The 14,454-nt window shown below is 45.8% G+C and overlaps 1 protein-coding gene across 1 annotated transcript; it reads right to left on the reverse strand.

The window, feature by feature from the left end:
* Positions 1-7,856, reverse strand: LOC311351747 (immunoglobulin superfamily DCC subclass member 3-like; the record flags this gene model as incomplete). The annotated part of the gene is made up of 13 exons (XM_084471897.1): positions 7,473-7,856; positions 7,229-7,373; positions 6,991-7,121; positions 6,496-6,633; positions 6,238-6,396; positions 3,086-3,251; positions 2,659-2,909; positions 2,391-2,555; positions 1,597-1,785; positions 1,279-1,392; positions 960-1,068; positions 232-340; positions 1-105 (listed from the first exon to the last, which is right to left on the reverse strand). The coding sequence occupies exons 1-13, from the start codon at positions 7,702-7,704 to the stop codon at positions 1-3; spliced, it is 2,013 nt and encodes a 670-aa protein (XP_084328023.1). The 5' UTR covers positions 7,705-7,856.
* Between the last annotated feature and the right edge of the window lie 6,598 nt (positions 7,857-14,454).

A 14,454-nucleotide genomic window follows, 5' to 3' on the forward strand; every position in this document is an offset into this window, starting at 1 on the left:
TTAGCCAGTGTCTGTGCCGGAGCGGCAGGGGTGTGGATCCTCCACCAGGACCTGGCAGGGTGGAGGAGGGTCCTCCGTCACTGGAGCAGAGGCGGGGTCACGTCCCTGTGGGTGGGCAACCGGACGTTAATACGACTACAAGTATGCCTTTGTGTGTGTGTGTGCATGTGTGTTGGTGTGTTGGTGTGTGAGTGTGTGTGTATGTTTGTTGCTACACAAGGGGTAACTCACCTGAATCCTCAGCTCAATGGCTTCGGGACGACCCGGGAGTGCTACGTCTTTAGGGGCTCTGGTTCCAATGGGGCCCCTAGGGAGGGTCCAACGGTCCTGGGTCCCCTTTCTGCAGAGAAGATGGAACAACATTATCACACTGGCTACCACTACTGGCCCTCTACTGGCCCGTCTACTGACCCCCTCTACTGGCCCCCTCTACTGGCCCTCTACTGGCCCCCCGCTGTGATGGTGATGCGGTTGGTGAAGAGGGCGGTGGTGATAGTGTTGAGGCTTAAGGCTTAGTTATGATCCCACGTTCAAGCAACGCAATGACTACGCAGTCGCTTCGACGTAGTCGTGAACCTTTATGGTTCTGCGTCAGGTTTACGTGTCGCTATGCATGTCCGTGGTAAAGAGAGAACAAATAGTAATAGGTCTTTGTCTGTGCATGCTATTACTTTACAATTGCTAGTTGGTCATTCTGGTCATTACATTCGAAGTCTATGATGACCGAATACAAAACATCTCCACTTTTTACAGATTACTAGCGAACAAAAAAAAGGCTATGAAGTCAAAAGTTACATGTTTTGCCTTTGATTTTTTTACATACAAAGAGTATTGCCGGAAATGATGTAGTTAGCGGACCAATGTCAGGCCCTTGCGGTGGATGCAAGGAGGGTCCGCAAGGGCGTAAGGGATAAACCCCCTTGCGTTGCGTCGACGTGGAACCATAAAGAGCCGTTTACCTGTGTCTGTAACCGAAGACGAGGAAGAGGAGGCAGCAGACGATGCAGGCCAGGCTGATGTGGACGCCGATCAGCAGGCTGGAGCCATGGCTATCCTGACAGTTACACCCTGCACACACACACACACACACACACACACACACACACACACACACACACAGACACACGGACACACAGACACACACACACACACACACACACACACACACACACACACACACACACACACACACACACACACACACACACACCGGTTACAGGGGGCCCTACCGGTTCACAATGACCCCAGTGTGAGGAGAGGTGGGGGGGGGGGGGCTACCTGTAGTTTCGGGGCGGGGCTGGGGGTCGCTCAGGGAGACCAGCCGCTGGGCGGCCGCACTGTCCCCGTTCCCGTTGTAGGCCACCAGCCTCACCTCGTAGACACCGGCCGCGTCTACAGGAACACACGGTTACCATGACGACACACCATTAACATGACCTCACAACGAAACCAACCACTGCTACAGGAACACACCGGTACCATGACAACACACAGACGTGTATTATTTATTTTTTCTATAATATGTGTAATAAATATGATGTATATTATATATGTATGTTTAGATATAATATTTATTCTATAGTCTATGTGACTGACCCAGGCCGGAGTAGGTGTGGGTGTTGATGTGGGCGGGGAGGGTCTCTGGAGCCTGGAAGTCAGGGAGGGGGACCCGGCGGTGGGACAGCCGGAAGCCCTCCACCTTCCCGGGCTTGGAGGGCAGCTCCCAGAACACCTGCATGGCTGTCTGGTTCAACACCTTAGTGAAGAAACTCTGGGGGGCTGGGACTGTTGGGGACAGAGAGAGACAAGGAGACTGTGAGGAGACAGAGAGAGAGAGAGACCAGGGGCGGACCGTACTGTTAGGCAAACCAGGCACTTGCCTGGAGCCCCAGGCCCCATAGAGGCCTTTTGGGGCCCCCAAAATTCAGTCTTTATATTTTTTCCCCATATCTATATTGTTCTTATAAAAATCCCCCCCCCCCGTTAACAATTCTGGTAACCCTTGCCTGGAGCCCCCAAAGGGCTAAGTTCGCCACTGAGAGAGACTGTTAGGAGGCAGAGAGAGACAAGGAGACTGTTAGGAGACAGAGAGAGAGAGACTGTTAGGAGACACAGAGAGAGAGACTGTTAGGAGACAGAGAGAGACAAGGAGACTGTTAGGAGACACAGAGAGAGAGAGACTGTTAGGAGACAGAGAGAGAGAGACTGTTAGGAGACAGAGAGAGACAAGGAAACTGTTAGGAGACAGAGAGAGAGACTGTTAGGAGACAGAGAGAGAGAGAGAGAGAGAGAGCAGGCAAACCCCGATGTATTGCTGACTCTGTGTATCCCTTTATGTCCATTCATAAAACTTTTATATAAAGTGTTGTTGTGGGGTGAGCAGTTCGTACCGCCCCCGAGGGTGGTGGTGATGAGGGTGCTAGAGCTCTGGCTGGCCCCCAGGGGGGAGTAGGCCTTCAGGTAGATGGAGTAGGTGGTGGCGGGCTCCAGGGTGGAGAACTCATGCTGGAAGGTGGTCTTGCTGACCGCCTCCTGGAGCTCCTTACTGTCTGGCTCTGAAACATCCGACAGAAGCACTTAAGAGTCATCGCTTCCATATAACACAAAACATACTCCATGTTTCACGTTAGGATCAGACTAGTGTCCGGCGCCCCCTACCTCCCAACATGCGTATGTGCAGCACATATCCGATGATGTGCTCTGTGACCTCGGGGGAGGGGCGCTCCCAGCTCAGCTTCACGGAGGTGGGGGAAGTAGGCGTGGCCTGAAGGTGGGCAGGGGCTTCAGGCAGTTGGGAGGAGGGGCTTAGGGCCAGGCGGGCACTGGCCTGGTTGGTGCCAGCGCTGTTCTCAGCTATGCACTGATAGATGGCCTCATCCTCTGCTGTGATACGGGTTATGGCTAGAGTCCTGTAATACAATATATAATATTATAATAGAATACGTTATATATATTATATATGTTATCATTTATAGGCCTAATATAAAACAGTGATTATAGTGATTGTTTTTTTTGTGACTGAAAAAGGTTACACATAGCATGGTGTGTGTGTGTGTGTGTGTGTGTGTTAATGAGAGTTACACACGTGTTGTGGTTGGTGAGCTTGACGTTGTTCCCAGGCGACAGGATCTTTCCGTTCTTCAGCCAGATGATATGCGGCTCGGGGACGCCCTGCGCGCTGCAGGTCAGCACCGCACTGCCACCTGGTGGCCGAGACACAGACTGCGGCCACTGCAGGAACTCAGGTGGAGCTGAGAAAAAATCATATTTATTATTTATATTTATAACACAATACAAATTATTAATATTAGCAATAAATATAAGAACCAGTAGCTACTGAAATGACATATATATTTTTATATAATAATAATAATTATTATTATTATTATTATTATTATTTCACAGTTAATCCCGTATTTAAGAGCCTGTAATTCACAAAGACCACCACTAGAGAGAATCACAGGAGAAATCAGTTTAATAAATCAGATAGTGTTACTTTCATAAAATTGAGAAGTGTGTGTGTGTGTGTGTGTGTGTGTGTGGGGGGGGGGGGGGGGGGGGTGTCAAAGAGGACAGGTGCAGTCTCCCCAAAAGCTGGTTGCCATGGGAACATGTTTCCCAATTTAACCCCTCCTCCAGTCCCCAACTCCTCCCACATACACACACATCCAAATTGTCGCTCAGAGTGTCTGTTTGTGTGTGTGTGTGTGTGTGTGTGTGTGTGTGTGTGTGTGTGTGTGTGTGTGCACATGTGCGGGGGGGGCACAGGGTCACAGGTCAGAGGGCAGTAGGGGCCCACTTTAAAAGGAACCATTAATCAGTGTGTGTTTGTGTGTGTGTGTGTGTGTGTGTGTGTGTGTGTGTGTGTGTGTGTGTGTGTGTGTGTGCATGTGTGTGTGCGTGCGTGCGTGTGTGTGTGTGAGTGTTTGTGTGTTTGTGGGGGACAGATATCCGATTTTGTAAACTATTTGCGGTACATAGAAGTTGTTACAGAACAGAAATAGAGAGAGAGAGAGAGAGAGAGAGAGAGAGAGAGAGAGGGAGAGAGAGAGAGGGAGAGAGAGAGGTACACAGAAATAATTATTTTATATTTGTATTGGTTTCAGCCATGTATAAAGTATTAATGAACAAGGAATAACATTATTATGTATATACTTAGCTTGCTTATAAATGTAAAGGTTTCATATAATTAAAGACAGGTCTCCCTAACCCTAACCCTATCTGAATAAAAATAGTGTCACATATTTATCGTCCAATTTGGTAGAGTTACCGTGCAGAAGATGTAGAGCAAATTTAGTAGTATAAACGGCCACCAGCTCACTGTTTTAGTGATGTTATTATTTCTATAATTTAAAATGGCTTTTGCGGTAATGGATTGGGTTTCTTGATTTCTGGTGTGCTTTTGGCCCTGCTCGCTCACGGACCGGCTGATTGCTAGAAGACAAATAGCCCTGGATCTATAATCCCCCAGGAGGTCCTATCTATCCAGAGAGCATCTGGCCCTTATACTGGGGGGTTATCGATGACTAATGGTATGAATTTTAGTTGATGATTTGATGATTTTGGCCATGTAGTTTAAAAGGGTGAATTAAAACCATAATAACTCCTGGATTAAGTGGTTGACATGAAATGAATTTGTTTGCAAATGAAGCTCTTTTGAAGCAAAACACAACAACATTAATCAATGGAAGATATGGACAGAAGCACAGTGTGTGTGTGTGTGTGTGTGTGTGTGTGTTTGTGTGTGTGTGTGTGTGTGTGTTGTTTTGGTGGAGAATGGGTGGTGGGATTGGGAGTGTGTGTTGTCTTTGTGGAAGACGGGATGGGGGGGGGTGTAGGGCGGTGTTGGGGGGAGGGGAGGGGTGGAAGGTGAATTTCACACTTGAACTTGGCTGCCAGCTGCTGTTTTAATGACGTCTTTAATTCTGTCTGCGATCAGCAAGTGGACGCATCTACATCATCTAGATGCAGTTTGTCTAGAATTAAAAGTCTGCAGGATCTGAACATAGGGAAGAGGAATGGTTACCTCTAGTGACAGACATTTAAACACATGAACCCACACTAATGCACGGTCACACTCACAAACTTCTTAAAAATACTGGGACTATGATGTCATATCTCTGAGTTAGGTCTCAAATCTGTCAGTCCATGTCAGGGGCTATGAGGTCAGACAGAGATGGTCCAATCACAGAGCTCCATGGGCGGCACGTCTGCTCCACATGTTCATTGTGATGTTGAGTGGACAGGGTCAACCAGGGTGGGTCCTGATGAATATTCACCAACCCTGGGAACCACAGAGTTGCAGCGACACACTAAGCTGCCTCTCTGTCTGGCTGTCTGGCTGTTCTTCTCCATCCATCCATCCATTTATCCACCCATTCATCCATCCATCTATCAATCCACGTGGGTCTGATTAGGGTTCTGGTACTGGGAGTCTGGGTTCTGGTTGACTGACTAGGGTTCTCTGGTTCTGGGTCTTAGACTAGGGTTCTGGGGTAAGACTCTTGACTGGGGTTCTGGGTCTCAGACTAGGGTTCTGGGGTAAGACTCTTGACTAGGGTTTGGGGGTTCTGGGGGTCAGCCTAGGGCTTAGGGAGACCCAGTGGGGTTCTGGGGATTCAACTAGGTCAGGCTGGGATTCTGGGTATCAGACTACTTTTCTGGGGGGTTGCAAAAGGCAAGAGTAGGTTTTGGGGGGTTAGACTAGCATTCTAGGGATCAGACTAGGTCAGGATAGGGTTTTGGGTGTGGGATTTGGGTTTTTGGGGGTTGACTAGGTCAGATTAGGGTACTGGGGATCAGACTAGGGTTCTAGGGTACATAGTATACTAGATCAGGCTAGGATTCTGGGGTACCGACTAGGGGTCAGAGTAGATCAGGCCAGGTTTCTAGGGGTCAGGCTCGGGTTCTAGGTGTCAGACCAGGGCTCTGGACTTCTGGTGGTCCATACTAAGTTTCTTGGGTTCAGACTAGGGTTCCAGGGCCATACTAAGGTTCTTGGGTTCAGACTAGGGTTCCAGGGCCATACTAAGGTTCTTGGGTTCAGACTAGGGTTCCAGGGCCATACTAAGGTTCTTGGGTTCAGACTAGGGTTCCAGGGCCATACTAAGGTTCTTGGGTTCAGACTAGGGTTCCAGGGCCATACTAAGGTTCTTGGGTTCAGACTAGGGTTCCAGGGCCATACTAAGGTTCTTGGGTTCAGACTAAGGGTTCTGGGGTTCAGGCTAAGGTTCTAACCTTGCACCACCAGGCGCCCCAGGGCCGTCCTCCTGATCCTGGTGCCAGGCCGGTTGGCCGAGCACACGTAGACTCCGGAGTGCTGCAAGGACGCGTCTGAGATCATCAGGTTCCCGGTGCCCAGGACCTGGATGCCCTCCACGCCGATAGAACGACCGTCTGCAGAAGGTGAGACATCGAGAAGCGTTCAAGACAAGTGTCCTGTTGATAGCTAAACTAAACAAGCTACAGTATACAGACAACCAAAGTTGTTGTTACCAAGGCGACTCCATGAGACGATGGGCCTGGGGTTGCCTGTAGCGATGCACTCCAAGATAGCTGTCTCGTGGACCGTGATGGTGAGGTTCTGGGGACCGGACAGAATGACCGGCTCCTTATAAGTCCTGGACCCTGCCGCTGTGGAGACAGACAGGTGTAGCCTCGTTAAGACAGACAGGTGTAGCCTCGTTAAGACAGACAGGTGTGGCCTCGTTAAGACAGACAGTTGTAGCCTCGTTAAGACAGACAGGTGTCACCTCGTTAAGACAGACAGTTGTAGCCTCGTTAAGACAGACAGGTGTAGCCTCATTAAGACAAACAGGTGTAGCCTCGTTAAGACAGAAAGTTGTAGCCTCGTTAAGACAGACAGGTGTAGCCTCGTTAAGACAGACAGGTGTAGCCTCATTAAGACAAACAGGTGTAGCCTTGTTAAGACAGACAGTTGTAGCCTCGTTAAGACAGACAGGTGTAGCCTCGTTAAGACTAGTGCGTCACCTGTGACAGTGAGCAGAGCCTCTCGGCTGTAGCGGATGTTGGCGATGTTGGTAGCAACGCAGCGGAACGAACCGCCATCGCCTCGGCGGAGTCCAGAGATCTGAAGGACTCCATGGGGCAGCAGAGTGTACCTAGACACACAATTTACACACTTTATGATAAATATACAACACAATATGATGTCATGGTGAATGTGTGTGTGTGTGTGTGTGTGTGTGTGTGTCGTGTTCATGGGTACCGTGTGTCCTCAGTGCTCAGGGGACTGAGGTTCTTCTCCCAGGTGATGCTGGCCTCTGGGATCCCGTTCACCTGGCAGGTGAGTCTGGTCACGCCCCCTTCATCCACCACCACCGACTCTGGGTGGGTGAGGAACTTAGGGAGCGCTAGAGAGAGAGAGAAATCACTTGTATAACACATGTATATATGTGTATATAATATATGTGTACATAATACATGTGTAAAGTAGATCGATGTTCACTCACAGGCCAGCTGAACGCGGGCCTTGCGGCTGACTATGCGTCCGTCGCGGTTCTCAGCTGAGCAGTCGTATTCGCCGGCGTCGCTCTCATCGCTCTCCCGGCGTTTGGAAAACCTTTCAATGAGCAGCGTGCCGTTGGCCAGCACACTCGCCCTCGGCCCGACAGGGACGGCCACGCCGTTCCGTCTCCATGTGACCGATATAGGCCCCTCCCCCTCCACCTGGCAATCCAGCATCAAGGGCCGGTCCCTCACTGCTATGACATCGTTCGGTTCTTTGAGGAACGCCAACTCTGAGGCTCCGCTGACAACTAGGAGAGAAGGAACGGGAAGTCAGCGACCATACGAGGAGGAAGGATGGCATTGATGAAGAGGACGGTGGTGATGGTGGTGGTGATGGTGGTGGTGGTGGTGGTGGTGGTGGTAGTGATGGTGGTGGTGATGGTGGTGGTGATGGTGGTGGTGGTGGTGGTGATGGTGGTGATGGTGGTGATGGTGGTGGTGGTGATGGTGGTGATGGTGGTGGTGGTGGTGATGGTGATGGTGATGGTGATGGTGATGGTGATGGTGATGGTGGTGATGGTGGTGATGGTGGTGGTGGTGGTGGTGGTGATGGTGGTGGTGGTGGTGGTGGTGATGGTGATGGTGATGGTGATGGTGGTGATGGTGGTGATGGTGGTGGTGGTGGTGGTGGTGATGGTGGTGGTGGTGGTGGTGATGGTGGTGATGGTGGTGGTGGTGGTGATGGTGATGGTGGTGATGGTGATGGTGGTGATGGTTGTGATGGTGGTGGTGATGGTGATGGTGATGGTGGTGATGGTGGTGATGGTGGTGGTGGTGATGGTGGTGGTGGTGGTGGTGGTGGTGGTGGTGGTGGTGGTGATGATGGTGATGGTGGTGATGGTGGTGGTGGTGGTGGTGATGGTGGTGATGGTGGTGGTGGTGATGGTGGTGGTGATGGTGGTGATGGTGGTGGTGGTGGTGGTGGTGATGGTGGTGGTGGTGGTGGTGGTGGTGGTGGTGGTGATGGGGGTGATGAAGGGAATATTTAGATTTACGTAGGTTTCAAATTGATAGTAATGAGATGAAAGGTAATAAAGAAGAGAAGAAGATTAAATTATAGTAGAGTATACTTACTAGGATGGAGTTGATGAAGATGAAGATGAATACTTACAAGGATGAAGTCGGTGCAGATGGTTTGATGATGAATCCTAAGATGTGATACAGATGTGATGTGATCAAAGCTCGAAGGACATTTCAAACAAACCTTCTGTATTTTAATATGAGATAGGGTGAGACATCATGTTTAAATAAAGGTTAAAATAAAGCAAAACAAAAATGAATTCTGTGTTGGAATGAGTTGGCGGTGAATTGGAGTGCAATATCGGGACATGGAGTGAGTTGGGGTGATTCATAGTGAGTTTGGGAGAGTAAACAACTTGGAGAATAAACTTGCACTTGACATTGCGTCAACATAATTGACAGCTCTTTTCATTCACTGCATATCTCACCCCCGTAACTACCCAGACACACACACACACACACACACACACACACACACACACACACACACACACACACACACACACACACACACACACACACGCAAACCAGAAACACATTGCATCACAATAGGAGCTTTCACACAAGGGTATGCAAACACAACAGAAGGGCCTGGAGCAGAAGGAGGAGGTGGAGGAGGAGGAGTACGTCTGGAGAACTCCTCTTCATTATCTCCATCATCCTCTCCAGAGTTCAACAGCCCCCTACCCCCATCCAAATGACCTCTGACCTCTGAACTCTTTTCAACTTGAACTTGGAGGTGACTTTCCCAGGCCTCGTCCCAGACATGCCCCCGCCTCCTCTCCCCCTCTCCTCTCATTTTAATCCTTCCACAAAAATCTGCCATCAGACTCCAACAACATCCAACATCCAACATCTGCTCTTTCTGAAGAGTCATCAGCGCTACACTCTGTCCATAATGCCTTTATTCTCTGTCTGTTATAAACTACACTCCAACCATGACAACACTAACTACCACTTCATTCTCTGTGTTATAAACTACATCTCTAACCCTTACACACAACTTTATTCTCAGTGCTATAAACTAAAACTCTCACACTTACACAATGCTTTTACTCTTTTTACTCTTTGTGATAAATTACAACTCTATCAACGCTTACACACCACTTTATTCTCTGTTATAAACTACAACTCTAACAATCCTAACAGACCATTTTATTATCTGTCTGTTAAAAATATAAACTCTCACAACGCTTATACACCACTTTATTCTCTGTTATAAAGTACAACTCTGAAAACACCACTTTATTCTCCATCTGTTAAGAACTACAACTTTAACAACACTAACACTACACTTTATTCCCTTCATGGACTCATATTTACTGCCTGGTTTCCTCACAACTTGGGCATGGATTGACTTCATGGATTGGTCTATCCAATGTTGTCCACATATATTCTATAGATGTTTGTGGTGTCCATCTATGTGTAACGATATGTTATAATATTTTATGATATATGATATGTGTCATTATATATGTGTTTTATGTTATGATATGTGTTAATATACAGTAGGTAGTATGTATTTATGTGTTATGATATGGGTTATTATATGTGTTATGTGTCAATGTGTTATGCTATGCATTATGATTTGTGTTAATATAGTTATATCGTGTTATGATATTTGTTATTAAAGGTATATTGTGTTATGATACAATATGTGTTTTTATATTTGTAATGTGTTTATGTGATAAGATATGTGTTATCGTGTGTGATCTGTTTGTGTTATGATATGGGTTACTATATGTGTTATGGGTTATATGATATGATATGTGTTATTATGTGTTATCTTTTTATGTGTTTGTATTTATGTATTCAGCTTTCTGGCCGTGCTCTCTGCTCATCTGCAGGGATTAATCTTACCATCTGGCTCCACTGAGGTCCTCGTATTGGGGGTGGGTTGGTCTTGGTGACTCCCACCCCCCATGGGCTGTGACCCCATCCCAGAGGGTCATGGGAGAGTGAGGGTGGGGGTGGGGTCAGGGACATCTTGCATTCGGCCTCACGGAGCGCCTAATCCCCACCCTCTCACCCCGACCCCCACCCAGCACAACTATGGTCCATTGTTGGACTCAAACTTGACCGTGAATTTGTTGTTTAGTTGTGGCTCGTCAAAACTCTTCTATACACTCTAGTGTGTTCACCCTACGCACTCTATAATGTTCACTACCCTACACACTCTATAATGTCCACTACCCTACACACTCTATAATGTCCACTACCCTACGCACTCTATAATGTTCACTACCCTACACACTATAATGTTCAATACCCTAAACACTCTATAATGTTCACTACCCTACGCACTCTATAATGTTCACTACCTTACGCACTCTATAATGTTCACTACCCTACACACTCTATAATGTTCACTACCCTACGCACTCTATAATGTTCACTACCCTACACACTCTATAATGTTCACTACCCTACACACTATAATGTTCAATACCCTAAACACTCTATAATGTTCAATACACTATATGCTCTAGTATTAGGCCAATACACATTTTACATTTCCCCAAATACACTTTGTAGTGTTCAATATATACACTCTAGTTTACACACTTTACACTCTGTCTTCACTATATACACTCTAGTTTACACCCTTTACACTCTGTGTTCACTATATATACTCTAGTTTTCACCCAATCCACTGTAATTGTCCCTCAACATACACAATATCCACACACCAATAAACACAGACTGTCCTAAATACCTGCATCTCGTTAGGTATTAGGGGTGATGCCGTAGGGTTAGGGCTAGGGTTGAGATGGAGCACACTCCAGAATACTACCAGATTCTGGGGGGGGGTCTAAAGGGACTATTGAACAGTATTGTCACACTAACATCACATTACCAAATGCCTGTAATTATCCGACTGTATTTAGTAATATAAATTAATACATTATATTATTTTTATCCTTTCACACACAGAACCACACACATGGGATGGACCTAATGGTAGATTGTCTGGTGTATGTTAATTAGTGTTGAGGAGTCTATGGTTCTATGGTGCGTATGTCTGAGTGATTGTGTTTTGTGTTTTGTGTGTGTGTGTGTGTGTGTGTGTGTGTGTGTGTGTGTGTGTGTGTGTGTGTGTGTGTGTGTGTGTGTGTGTGTGTGGTGTGAGTGGGGGATGTGTGTGTGTGTGTGTGTGTGTGTGTGTGTGTGTGTGTGTGTGTGTGTGTGTGTGTGTGTGTGTGTGTGTGTGTGAACTCATGGGATATTCTGAGGTCAAGAGGGGTCACCTGGTTTGACCCCTGGCTAGCTCAGCCGTCTGTGACCGTGACCATGGCGACCACAAACTAAGCCCCAGCCTAACAGGGGGACCTGACCCCAGCTCCTACCCTGACCACAACGTTAGTTTTGGGCTTTCAAAGTGTACACAACAAAAAAAAAAGAAGAAAATAGAATAACAGCTCAGACATATGTGTTGATCACCCTAGACTATAAAACATAGAACAATACATATATAACTATAATACTGATGATATATATCCTAAGACTCCAAGCATTCATGGTTGAAACTGCTGTTGGACTCAAACAGACATTTCACTAGGTTCAATAGATTCCATAAAGTTCAATTAGAAAGGACCACACAGCCAAGTCCTTCGATTCCATCAAATAAAATGCACAATATATAGCATAGGCATATGAGGTCACTATTATAGCTGTTATTGCTTAATAATAAATGTCATAATTTCCAAATAATATAACTGAAATATTAACTGAAATCCATTGATACAAATGAAACGTTTTTAGGGAATAGAACTGCGTCTCTTTTGAACATTTCCCAAAGGAAATCTGTTTGGGATAATTCAAATAGGCCTACATTAGGACTATTCTTTTTAATGATGAACAATATATAAAACGATGTGCATGGTAAAAACGGAAAGACTTGAGAGTGGTTTTACCTGACAAGATGAAAACGGCAGAGAGCAGGTGGAGCGAGCGCATCATTGTTCAGTCCTCTTCACAAAATCCTCACAAAGTCCAACTGAAATGCATTAGATCCGTAAAGGTGAATTATTTACCACACACAATTATTAATAACACGCGATATAATTCACACAAAAAAACGCGAATTCAATTCAAAGAGACGTCCTTGCGGTTTGAGATGCGCTCCACTCGAGGCGGAGGTCTAGACTGGACTATCTAGGAGGATACGAGATGGACCGCAGCTGGGGAGGGTGGGGAGTCTGGGGACACACCCCCATCCCCAACAACCCCCCAAAAAACCCTGACCCAACACAGACCTCTCAGGAGGGGTGGGGTGTGAACTAACAGCCCCAACACGCGCAGGAACCATGACGAAGCTGATCTTGATCACCTGAGGAGTAGATCCAGCTGCAGTCCCGGACCCAGGGCCTGTGGTGTGGCAGGTCTGTATTTTTCGGCTCTTGTCAACGTTTTGCGTCACAGTCGGCTCCTAGCTGCCACAGTCGAGTTCTTCAGCGTTAATTGTTCTTGTTAAATTTCAATAAAATAATTAATTAATAATAATAATTAATCTAATAATAATAAAAATGAAAATATATATATAGCAGCTAATTAATTTATGGTCAATAAATTAAAAAATAAGGTAAAATAATAGTTAATACAGTAGTGAGTCAACATAGTCAATATATTTTGCATATGTAACATTTCTACAAATATCTTATATCTGAACAAGAAAGTTTGAGCCCATCGAGTTAATCTTTCCAGATCGTTTTTATCTATTAATTATTGTATTTTATTCCACTATTACCAGAAACCGCGGAAAAGACAAACGAGATTATCGAATGATATAAGTAACTATAACTCAAGCTACTAGAGGTACTGATGGGAAAACTTACCTAGTGCAGGTTTAATATAGAGAGAATATTTAATATACTAGAGAGAGAGAGAGAGAGAGAGAGAGAGAGAGAGAGAGAGAGGTAGTGGTAGACTGTAGTAGGCCTACTGTATAATGTTATTACAATAAAAATAATTTTTGTACCCATTTCCATTTTTATTATATTTCAGTTTGGAGTTAAGTTGCAGTCTTATCTCTAGTGTTTCCTTGTCGTTTATTATTCTGTTTCACTTTGAAAGATCCCATTCTAGTGTCAGATTTAGTATGAGTCAAAAAAAAACAACCTGAGTTTGTTAATACTGGAAAGCCCAATAGCCCACAGCTAAAATGCAATTTACATTGTGGCCATCACTTGTTTACAAAGCAAAAATTGGTAACAGCATTTACTTCCATATTTGGATAATCAAACATTAAAAAATATAAACATCACAACAATCCTTTCAGGTTGAGTCGGCCCTGTTGTCTGCCCTTCAACCTCGATCTTGAAAGCTGGAAATCTGTGGAGAGCTGTGATATCGGGTGATCACGACCGCAGAACCTTCCGAGTTCCAATGACTCAGCATGACTTATCAGACTGGTTCAGTATGCCAGATAAGCGCTTCTTCTATTACTTCAGCCATACCTGTGCTGGCTGCATTTTTGACCGGGGTTGTTTGGAAACCTCTAAAATTCAGCAAGTAGGGAACTACCTCAGTCAAGGACTGGCTATCACTCTCAAGGAGGTCTTTATAAACGGCGAAGGTTCCATGAACTGCACCAGGTCAAATAAATCTCAAGAATGTCGAAAAGATAGTGTGAACATTTAAACAAGAATTCTAAAACCGTTGATATTTACCAAGCATGTATTTCTATTTCATTTTAAAGTCCATTCATCCATTTAGGTTTTTCTCTCAGGTTTCTTTCTTCAGTTAGCGCTTTCTTGACCAGTTTTGGTTGATTTCAGTTTCAACTAACCACAATCACACTGTAGTACTGTTACTACAAAACCCTGTATAAAACAAGGACCATCCGTTTAGATGTTACCATAGCAACACTGGAAAGAACCCATATCAGAAACAGAAATAACAATA

The sequence above is a fragment of the Micromesistius poutassou genome, assembly GCF_964030765.1.
Source record: "Micromesistius poutassou genome assembly, chromosome: 8".
NCBI lineage: Eukaryota > Metazoa > Chordata > Actinopteri > Gadiformes > Gadidae > Micromesistius > Micromesistius poutassou.